The 12,419-nt window shown below is 40.1% G+C and overlaps 1 protein-coding gene across 1 annotated transcript; it reads left to right on the forward strand.

Moving 5' to 3' along the window:
• The first annotated feature begins 481 nt into the window (after positions 1-481).
• On the forward strand, positions 482-12,187 carry LOC139072055 (mucin-2-like). The gene is made up of 19 exons (XM_070555245.1): positions 482-566; positions 666-833; positions 922-1,038; positions 1,209-3,017; positions 3,144-3,245; positions 3,600-3,716; positions 3,887-5,695; positions 5,821-5,922; positions 6,022-6,189; positions 6,278-6,394; positions 6,565-7,521; positions 7,648-7,749; positions 7,849-8,016; positions 8,105-8,221; positions 8,392-9,546; positions 9,673-9,774; positions 9,889-10,056; positions 10,145-10,261; positions 10,432-12,187. The coding sequence occupies exons 1-19, from the start codon at positions 482-484 to the stop codon at positions 12,024-12,026; spliced, it is 9,075 nt and encodes a 3,024-aa protein (XP_070411346.1). The 3' UTR covers positions 12,027-12,187.
• Positions 12,188-12,419: the final 232 nt, after the last annotated feature.

Raw genomic sequence — 12,419 nt, forward strand, 5'->3', positions numbered from 1 at the left:
AACAACTGAAGCATCAACCACAAGAACAACTGCACCAGCCACTACAACCGTTACACCAACAACTACCGGAGAACCTAGCACCACAACTAAAGCACCAACCACCACTGAACGACCAGTAAGTGAAATTCAAAGGTCTACCACCACACCAGAGGTTCCAACACCAAAAACTAAAGAACCAGCCTCAACAACCAGTGCACAGTCAACAATTCAGGAAGCAACCACCACAACTAGAACAAAAAACACCACAACTGAAACAACTCCGTCAACAACTAAAAGACTAATTACAACAAAATTTGCAACAGCTACCACCACATTACGACCTACAACAGAACACAGAGGTATGTATTTTACTTGCAATCTTTTTTTTTCTTTTTTTTACTATTTTGAGAAAAAACTACAAAATATTGTTTAACACATGTAAACTCGTAGAAAGTAGCGGTTTCAAATGCTTTTACTTTTTACAGGTGGCTCTTTGCATTGTATGGCCTGCACAGATGACAAGTGTGAAACCACAACAGAAAAGAAATGTGGCTCAGAGACAATGTGTGTTATTGCTTCCATTCAAGGTATGTTTCATTACAAGATGTTTTAGGCAAAAAGGTTGTTATTTTCTAATGTTTTGTCTGTTTTGAACAAAAATAACAAACTTCTTCTGGACTCTACAGCCACTTCATCAGGAACTACAGAAAACAAAATCTACAAAGATTGTGCACCATCCATCCTGTGTCAAAAGCCAGGCATTCAGCTATTTTCAGCCAACTTGGGTTTTTCAAGCGTACGTGCATCTGTAAAATGCTGCAACAATGACAACTGCAACTCACAAAATCTTCCCAGTACGTATGAATGCATAAAGTTTATAGATATGACTAAATTTCTGATTAATTCAAAACATTAATGAATACTTCTTTTCTTGTGTTTTAGTGCCTGGATCTCAGTCATCCAACAAACTGCGGTGTATCGTTTGTGACCCCAAAACTTCCACATATAACTCAACTGTTTCATGTTTAGGAGAGGAAAACAGCTGCTTGACAGCCACAGGTGTGTTTGCATGTTACAGGAATAGACAAGTCCAGACTATTTCTTCTTACTATGGAGTATAACAAAATAAAAATCACTGTTTAGAAATTAGAATAATTACATGTGAATGCTGTCAAACTAACTTGTTTCTATAAAAAAGTGTTCTTGATGAAAATCTTCGCTTTCCACAGTGAAACACGGATACACAACTTACCCAGTGTGTGGCTGTGTAACTGAAAATACATGTGTAGCAGCTAAAGTCCTGCAAAGTCTACCATTCATGGAACAAGTTGGGAACATCACCAGTGGACCAGGTTGTTGTGGACAAAGTGAGTGTAACCAGCAAAAAACGACTGAAGCACCAATTTCAACAAGTGAAAAACGAGCCACTTCAACTGCTGCACCAACAACTGAAGAACTTACCAGAAGAAGTAAAGCACCAGACACCACAATTGAAGAGAGAGCAACAGTCTCTAAAGTACCAGTAACTGAAAAGGTAAGACCCAAAACTCCTAGACCAACAACGACAACTAAGGAAGAAACCACCACAACTGAAGTGCCAGAAACAAGCACTGATGCACCAGCCACTACAATTGATACACCAACAACTACCAGAGAACCTAGAACAACAACGAAAGCACCAACCACCACGGATAAACCAATAACCGAAATTCTAAGTTCAACAACCACACCAGAAGTTCCACCACCAAAAACAAAAGAACATGCCTCAACTACCAGTGCACAGACAACAATTCAGGAAGCAACCACTGACACTCGAACAACAACCAATACAACTGAAGTGCTAAAAACAGCAACTGAAGCATCAACCATAAGAACCACTGCATCAGCCACTACAACTGATGCACAAACAACAACTGAAGAAGCAACCACCACCTCTACAACACCAATCACTGCAACTGAAAAACCTTCCACAACAACTGACGCACCCACCTCAACCACTGAACCAGCAACGACAACTAAAGGGCCAAAAACAACCACAGATGCACCAGCCACTAAAATCGATACACCAACAACTACCAGAGAACCTAGAACAACAACGAAAGCACCAACCACCACTGATAAACCAATAACCGAAATTCTAAGTTCAACCACCACACCAGAAGTTACAACACCAAAAACTAAAGAGCCAGCCTCAACAACCAGTGCACAGACAACAATTCAGGAAGCAACCACCGTGACTTTAACAACAACCATTACAACTGATGTGCCAAAAACAACAACTGAAGCATCAACCACAAGAACCCCTGCACCAGCCACTACAACTGATGCACAAATAACAACTGAAGAAGCAACCACCACCACCACAACACCAATCACTGCAACTGAAAAACCTTCCACAACAACTGACGCACCCACCTCAATCACTGAACCAGCAACAACAACTAAAGGGCCAAAAACAACCACAGATGCACCAGCCACTACAACCATTACACCATCAACTACCGGAGAACCTAGCACCACAACGAAAGTACCAACCACCACGGATAAACCAATAACCGAAATTCTAAGTTCAACAACCACACCAGAAGTTCCACCACCAAAAATAAAAGAACCTGCCTCAACTACCAGTGCACAGACAACAATTCAGGAAGCAACCACTGCGACTCAAACAACAACCAATACAACTGAAGTGCTAAAAACAACAACTGAAGCATCAACCACAAGAACCACTGCACCAGCCACTACAACCGTTACACCAACAACTACCGGAGAACCTAGCACCACAACTAAAGCACCAACCACCACTGAACGACCAATAAGTGAAATTCAAAGGTCTACCACCACACCAGATGTTCCAACACCAAAAACTAAAGAACCAGCCTCAACAACCAGTGTACAGTCAACAATTCAGGAAGCAACCACCACAACTAGAACAACAAACACCACAACTGAAACAACTCCGTCAACAACTAAAAGACTAATTACAACAAAATTTGCAACAGCTTCCACCATATTACGACCTACAACAGAACACAGAGGTATGTATTTTACTTGCAATCTTTTTTTTTCTTTTTTTTACTATTTTGGGAAAAAACTACAAAATATTGTTTAACACATGTAAACTCGTTGAAAGTAGCGGTTTCAAATGCTTTTACTTTTTACAGGTGGTTCTATGCATTGTATGGCCTGCACAGATGACAAGTGTGAAACCACATCAGAAAAGAAATGTGGCTCAGAGACAATGTGTGTTATTGCTTCCATTCAAGGTATGTTCCATTACAAGATGATTTAGGCAAAAAGGTTGTTATTTTCTAATGTTTTGTCTGTTTTGAACAAAAAAAACAAACTTCTTCTGGACTCTACAGCCACTTCATCAGGAACTACAGAAAACAAAATCTACAGAGATTGTGCACCATCCATCCTGGTCAAAAGCCAGGCATTCAGCTTTTTTCAGCCAACTTGGGTTTTTCAAGCGTACGTGCATCTGTAAAATGCTGCAACAATGACAACTGCAACTCACAAAATCTTCCCAGTACGTATGAATGCATAAAGTTTATAGATATAACTAAGTTTCTGATTAATTCAAAACATTGTTGAATACTTCTTTTCTTGTGTTTTAGTGCCTGGATCTCAGTCATCCAACAAACTGCGGTGTATCGTTTGTGACCCCAAAACTTCCACATGCAACTCAACTGTTTCATGTTTAGGAGAGGAAAACAGCTGCTTGACAGCCACAGGTGTGTTTGCATGTTACAGGAATAGACAAATCCAGACTATTTCTTCTTACTATGGAGTATAACAAAATAAAAATCACTGTTTAGAAATTAGAATAATTACATGTGAATGCTGTCAAACTAACTTGTTTCTATAAAAAAGTGTTCTTGATGAAAATCATCGCTTTCCACAGCGAAACACGGATCCACAACTTACCCAGTGTGTGGCTGTGTAACTGAAAATACATGTGTAGCAGCTAAAGTCCTGCAAAGTCTACCATTCATGGAACAAGTTGGGAACATCACCAGTGGACCAGGTTGTTGTGGACAAAGTGAGTGTAACCAGCAAAAAACGACTGAAGCACCAATTTCAACAAGTGAAAAACGAGCCACTTCAACTGCTGCACCAACAACTGAAGAACTTACCAGCAGAAGTAAAGCACCAGACACCACAATTGAAGAGAGAGCAACAGTCTCTAAAGTACCAGTAACTGAAAAGGTAAGACCCAAAACTCCTAGACCAACAACGACAACTAAGGAAAAAGCCACCACAACTGAAGTGTCAGAAACAAGCACTGATGCACCAGCCACTACAATTGATACACCAACAACTACCAGAGAACCTAGAACAACAACGAAAGCACCAACCACCACGGATAAACCAATAACCGAAATTCTAAGTTCAACAACCACACCAGAAGTTCCACCACCAAAAACAAAAGAACCTGCCTCAACTACCAGTGCACAGACAACATTTCAGGAGGCAACCACTGCGACTCGAACAACAACCAATACAACTGAAGTGCTAAAAACAGCAACTGAAGCATCAACCACAAGAACCACTGCACCAGCCACTACAACTGATGCACAAACAACAACCGAAGAAGCAACCACCACCACCACAACACCAATCACTGCAACTGAAAAACCGTCCACAACAACTGACGCACCCACCTCAACCACTGAACCAGCAACGACAACTAAAGGGCCAAAAACAACCACAGATGCACCAGCCACTAAAATCGATACACCAACAACTACCAGAGAACCTAGAACATCAACTAAAGCACCAACCACCACTGATAAACCAATAACCAAAATTCTAAGTTCAACCACCACACCAGAAGTTACAACACCAAAAACTAAAGAGCCAGCCTCAACAACCAGTGCACAGACAACAATTCAGGAAGCAACCACCGTGACTTTAACAACAACCATTACAACTGATGTGCCAAAAACAACAACTGAAGCATCAACCACAAGAACCACTGCATCAGCCACTACAACTGATGCACAAATAACAACTGAAGAAGCAACCACCACCTCTACAACACCAATCACTGCAACTGAAAAACCTTCCACAACAACTGACGCACCCACCTCAACCACTGAACCAGCAACAACAACTAAAGGGCCAAAAACAACCACAGATGCACCAGCCACTACAACCATTACACCAACAACTACCGGAGAACCTAGCACCACAACGAAAGTACCAACCACCATGGATAAACTAATAACCGAAATTCTAAGTTCAACAACCACACCAGAAGTTCCACCACCAAAAACAAAAGAACCTGCCTCAACTACCAGTGCACAGACAACAATTCAGGAAGCAACCACTGCGACTCGAACAACAACCAATACAACTGAAGTGCTAAAAACAACAACTGAAGCATCAACCACAAGAACCACTGCACCAGCCACTACAACCGTTACACCAACAACTACCGGAGAACCTAGCACCACAACTAAAGCACCAACCACCACTGAACGACCAGTAAGTGAAATTCAAAGGTCTACCACCACACCAGAGGTTCCAACACCAAAAACTAAAGAACCAGCCTCAACAACCAGTGCACAGTCAACAATTCAGGAAGCAACCACCACAACTAGAACAACAAACACCACAACTGAAACAACTCCGTCAACAACTAAAAGACTAATTACAACAAAATTTGCAACAGCTACCACCACATTACGACCTACAACAGAACACAGAGGTATGTATTTTACTTGCAATCTTTTTTTTCTTTTTTTTACTATTTTGAGAAAAAACTACAAAATATTGTTTAACACATGTAAACTCGTTGAAAGTAGCGGTTTCAAATGCTTTTACTTTTTACAGGTGGCTCTTTGCATTGTATGGCCTGCACAGATGACAAGTGTGAAACCACAACAGAAAAGAAATGTGGCTCAGAGACAATGTGTGTTATTGCTTCCATTCAAGGTATGTTTCATTACAAGATGTTTTAGGCAAAAAGGTTGTTATTTTCTAATGTTTTGTCTGTTTTGAACAAAAATAACAAACTTCTTCTGGACTCTACAGCCACTTCATCAGGAACTACAGAAAACAAAATCTACAAAGATTGTGCACCATCCATCCTGTGTCAAAAGCCAGGCATTCAGCTATTTTCAGCCAACTTGGGTTTTTCAAGCGTACGTGCATCTGTAAAATGCTGCAACAATGACAACTGCAACTCACAACATCTTCCCAGTACGTATGAATGCATAAAGTTTATAGATATGACTAAGTTTCTGATTAATTCAAAACATTGTTGAATACTTCTTTTCTTGTGTTTTAGTGCCTGGATCTCAGTCATCTAACAAACTGCGGTGTATCGTTTGTGACCCCAAAAGTTCCACATGCAACTCAACTGTTTCATGTTTAGGAGAGGAAAACAGCTGCTTGACAGCCACAGGTGTGTTTGCATGTTACAGGAATAGACAATTCCAGACTATTTCTTCTTACTATGGAGTATAACAAAATAAAAATAACTGTTTAGAAATTAGAAAAATTACATGTGAATGCTGTCAAACTAACTTGTTTCTATAAAAAAGTGTTCTTGATGAAAATCATCGCTTTCCACAGTGAAACACGGATCCACAACTTACCCAGTGTGTGGCTGTGTAACTGAAAATACATGTGTAGCAGCTAAAGTCCTGCAAAGTCTACCATTCATGGAACAAGTTGGGAACATCACCAGTGGACCAGGTTGTTGTGGACAAAGTGAGTGTAACCAGCAAAAAACGACTGAAGCACCAATTTCAACAAGTGAAAAACGAGCCACTTCAACTGCTGCACAACCAACTGAAGAACTTAACAGCAGAAGTAAAGCACCAGACACCACAATTGAAGAGAGAGCAACAGTCTCTAAAGTACCAGTAACTGAAAAGGTAAGACCCAAAACTCCTAGACCAACAACGACAACTAAGGAAGAAGCCACCACAACTGAAGTGCCAGAAACAAGCACTGATGCACCAGCCACTACAACTGATACACCAACAACTACCAGAGAACCTAGAAGAACAAGAAAAGCACCAACCACCATGGATAAACCAATAACCGAAATTCTAAGTTCAACAACCACACCAGAAGTTCCACCACCAAAAACAAAAGAACCTGCCTCAACTGCCAGTGCACAGACAACAATTCAGGAAGCAACCACTGCGACTCGAACAACAACCAATACAACTGAAGTGCTAAAAACAACAACTGAAGCATCAACCACAAGAACCACTGCACCAGCCACTACAACCGTTACACCAACAACTACCGGAGAACCTAGCACCACAACTAAAGCACCAACCACCACTGAACGACCAGTAAGTGAAATTCAAAGGTCTACCACCACACCAGAGGTTCCAACACCAAAAACTAAAGAACCAGCCTCAACAACCAGTGCACAGTCAACAATTCAGGAAGCAACCACCACAACTAGAACAACAAACACCACAACTGAAACAACTCCGTCAACAACTAAAAGACTAATTACAACAAAATTTGCAACAGCTACCACCACATTACGACCTACAACAGAACACAGAGGTATGTATTTTACTTGCAATCTTTTTTTTTCTTTTTTTTACTATTTTGGGAAAAAACTACAAAATATTGTTTAACACATGTAAACTCGTTGAAAGTAGCGGTTTCTAATGCTTTTACTTTTTACAGGTGGCTCTTTGCATTGTATGGCCTGCACAGATGACAAGTGTGAAACCACAACAGAAAAGAAATGTGGCTCAGAGACAATGTGTGTTATTGCTTCCATTCAAGGTATGTTTCATTACAAGATGTTTTAGGCAAAAAGGTTGTTATTTTCTAATGTTTTGTCTGTTTTGAACTAAAATAACAAACTTCTTCTGGACTCTACAGCCACTTCATCAGGAACTACAGAAAACAAAATCTACAGAGATTGTGCACCATCCATCCTGTGTCAAAAGCCAGGCATTCAGCTTTTTTCAGCCAACTTGGGTTTTTCAAGCGTACGTGCATCTGTAAAATGCTGCAACAATTACAACTGCAACTCACAAAATCTTCCCAGTACGTATGAATGCATAAAGTTTATAGATATGACTAAGTTTCTGATTAATTCAAAACATTGTTGAATACTTCTTTTCTTCTGTTTTAGTGCCTGGATCTCAGTCATCCAACAAACTGCGGTGTATCGTTTGTGACCCCAAAACTTCCACATGCAACTCAACTGTTTCATGTTTAGGAGAGGAAAACAGCTGCTTGACAGCCACAGGTGTGTTTGCATGTTACAGGAATAGACAAGTCCAGACTATTTCTTCTTACTATGGAGTATAACAAAATAAAAATCACTGTTTAGAAATTAGAATAATTACATGTGAATGCTGTCAAACTAACTTTTTTCAATAAAAAAGTGTTCTTGATGAAAATCATCGCTTTCCACAGTGAAACACGGATCCACAACTTACCCAGTGTGTGGCTGTGTAACTGAAAATACATGTGTAGCAGCTAAAGTCCTGCAAAGTCTACCATTCATGGAACAAGTTGGGAACATCACCAGTGGACCAGGTTGTTGTGGACAAAGTGAGTGTAACCAGCAAAAAACGACTGAAGCACCAATTTCAACAAGTGAAAAACGAGCCACTTCAACTGCTGCACCAACAACTGAAGAACTTAACAGCAGAAGTAAAGCACCAGACACCACAACTGAAGAGAGAGCAACAGTCTCTAAAGTACCAGTAACTGAAAAGGTAAGACCCAAAACTCCTAGACCAAGAACGACAACTAAGGAAGAAGCCACCACAACTGAAGTGCCAGAAACAAGCACTGATGCACCAGCTACTACAATTGATACACCAACAACTACCAGAGAACCTAGAACAACAACGAAAGCACCAACCACCACGGATAAACCAATAACCGAAATTCTAAGTTCAACAACCACACCAGAAGTTCCACCACCAAAAACAAAAGAACCTGCCTCAACTACCAGTGCACAGACAACATTTCAGGAGGCAACCACTGCGACTCGAACAACAACCAATACAACTAAAGTGCTAAAAACAACAACTGAAGCATCAACCACAAGAACCACTGCACCAGCCACTACAACTGCTGCACCAACAACTGAAGAACTTACCAGCAGAAGTAAAGCACCAGACAGCACAATTGAAGAGAGAGCAACAGTCTATAAAGTACCAATAACTGAAAAGGTAAGACCCAAAACTCCTAGACCAACAACGACAACTAAGGAACAAGCCACCACAACTGATGTGCCAGAAACAAGCACAGATAAACCAGCCACTACAATTGATACACCAACAACTACCAGAGAACCTAGCACCACAACTAAAGCACCAACCACCACTGAACGACCAATAAGTGAAATTCAAAGGTCTATCTCCACACCAGAGGTTCCAACACCAAAAACTAAAGAACCAGCCTCAACAACCAGTGCACAGTCAACAATTCAGGAAGCAACCACCACAACTAGAACAACAAACACTACAACTGAAACAACTCCGTCAACAACTAAAAGACTAATTACAGCAACATTTTCAACAGCTACCACCACATTACGACCTACAACAGAACACAGCGGTATGTATTTTACTTGCAATCTTTTTTTCCTATTTTTACTATTTTGAGAAAAAAAACTACAAAATATTGTTTAACACATGTAAACTCGTTGAAAGTAGCGGTTTCAAATGCTTTTACTTTTTACAGGTGGCTCTTTGCATTGTATGGCCTGCACAGATGACAAGTGTGAAACCACAACAGAAAAGAAATGCGGCTCAGAGACAATGTGTGTTATTGCTTCCATTCAAGGTATGTTCCATTACAAGATGTTTTAGGCAAAAAGTTTTTTTTTGTTTTGTTTTGTTTTTTCAAATTTTTTGTCTCTTTTGAACAAAAATAACAAACTTCTTCTGGACTCTACAGCCACTTCATCAGGAACTACAGAAAACAAAATCTACAAAGATTGTGCACCATCCATCCTGTGTCAAAAGCCAGGCATTCAGCTATTTTCAGCCAACCTGGGTTTTTCAAGCATACGTGCATCTGTAAAATGCTGCAACAATGACAACTGCAACTCACAAAATCTTCCCAGTACGTATGAATGCATAAAGTTTATAGATATAACTAAGTTTCTGATTAATTCAAAACATTGTTGACTACTTCTTTTCTTGTGTTTTAGTGCCTGGATCTCAGTCATCCAACAAACTGCGGTGTATCGTTTGTGACCCCAAAACTTCCACATGCAACTCAACTGTTTCATGTTTAGGAGAGGAAAACAGCTGCTTGACAGCCACAGGTGTGTTTGCATGTTACAGGAATAGACAAGTCCAGACTATTTCTTCTTACTATGGAGTATAACAAAATAAAAATCACTGTTTAGAAATTAGAATAATTACATGTGAATTCCGTCAAAATAATTTGTTTCTATAAAAAAGTGTTCTTGATGAAAATCATCGCTTTCCACAGTGAAACACGGATCCACAACTTACCCAGTGTGTGGCTGTGTAACTGAAAATACATGTGTAGCAGCTAAAGTCCTGCAAAGTCTACCATTCATGGAACAAGTTGGGAACATCACCAGTGGACCAGGTTGTTGTGGACAAAGTGAGTGTAACCAGCAAAAAACGACTGAAGCACCAATTTCAACAAGTGAAAAACGAGCCACTTCAACTGCTGCACCAACAACTGAAGAACTTACCAGCAGAAGTAAAGCACCAGACACCACAACTGAAGAGAGAGCAACAGTCTCTAAAGTACCAGTAACTGAAAAGGTAAGACCCAAAACTCCTAGACCAACAACGACAACTAAGGAAAAAGCCACCACAACTGAAGTGCAAGAAACAAGCACTGATGCACCAGCCACTACAATTGATACACCAACATCTACCAGCGAACCTAGAACAACAATGAAAGCACCAATCACCACTGATAAACCAATAACCGAAATTCTAAGTTCAACCACCACACCAGAAGTTCCAACACCAAAAACAAAAGAACCTGCCTCAACTACCAGTGCACAGACAACCATTCAGGAAGTAACCACCGTGAATTTAACAACAACCAATACAACTGAAGTTCCAAAAACAAGAACTGAAGAATCAACAACAATAACCACTGCACCAGCCACTACAACTGACGCACAGACAATAAGTGAAGAAGCAACCACCACCTCTACAACACCAATCACCGCAACTGAAAAACCATCAATGATAACTGAAGTTGCAAAAACAACCACAGATGCACCAGCCACTATAACTGATACATTAGCAGCTACTAGGGAAAATGCTGCAACAACTTTTTCGCCAGCAACCACTACAAAAGCCCCATTTAACACAAATAAAGTGCTAAAAACAGTTAGTAATGCACCAACGCCCACTGAATTATCAATAACAAAAAGTCAAGTTTTACCTACCGTGCCTGAAGAGCTAACCACAAAAACTGAAGAACCTTCCACAACAACTAATGCAACAGCCACTGTGCCTAATGCACAAACAACTGAGAAAGCACCCACAGACACTGAAACAAAACCAACAATAAGTGGACCCGGCTGTTCTGGACAAACTTTGTGTAACCACAGGCCAGCAATAACGACTCCACCTACTGATTCATTTATAAGTAAATCTGCTGACCCAGTTATGACCACAGTCCTAAATTATGTTAAAGCAATGAGCTCAGCAACATCTGAACCAGCAAAAACAACCTTGAAACAAGCCGCTACAACAGCAGGAAAAACTAGGGTACCAACAACTAGAAAAGCTCCACCAGTTCTACCAGCAACAGCACCAGCTCACTTACCTTTAGTACCAGCTAAGAGACCACTAATTCCAATCACTACATCAGCTAGACCAACAACAGCAGCTAAAACACTTGACCCAGCTACAAAGCCATCATACCCAGGAGCCACAAATGGCACATACACCACTCCATCTTCTTCTTCAACCATGATGATCGCACAAACAGCTACAATTCCACCAACACAACAAACAACTAAGAGCAATGCCTATAGAGTCCATTTTAGTATTCTTCATTTGCTTCTTGGACTATTTCTCTTTTTCCTTTAGAAAAAGATGGTCACTGGAGAACTCATGGGACTTTAAAAGCTAATAAATAAAAAAGTCTGCATAGGGATTGAGTAAGTAGCAGCACTTGTGATAAATATCTATAAACTTTTACTTTAAAGCAATTAATTTAAGTAATATTTAAGAGAATACGTTAATTGATTTTAAGTGTGTTTGTATTTGTAGCTATCATTTTTGCTCAATATTTCCTCTATGCGCTGTAATTTAAATTTATCAAGATTTCTTATGTGTGTTTTAAATAAGTGAGGGCCTGTAAAATACTTTAACTTTATATTCGTTTTGTTCATTTATTTTAGCCACAATCACTCTCAGTTTTAGCAAGATGAGACAAGAACGTATTGTTCTCTGAGAATAAATTGTAAAGTCTTGGAGTGG

The sequence above is a fragment of the Nothobranchius furzeri genome, chromosome 10 (genome assembly GCF_043380555.1).
Source record: "Nothobranchius furzeri strain GRZ-AD chromosome 10, NfurGRZ-RIMD1, whole genome shotgun sequence".
Taxonomy (NCBI): domain Eukaryota; kingdom Metazoa; phylum Chordata; class Actinopteri; order Cyprinodontiformes; family Nothobranchiidae; genus Nothobranchius; species Nothobranchius furzeri.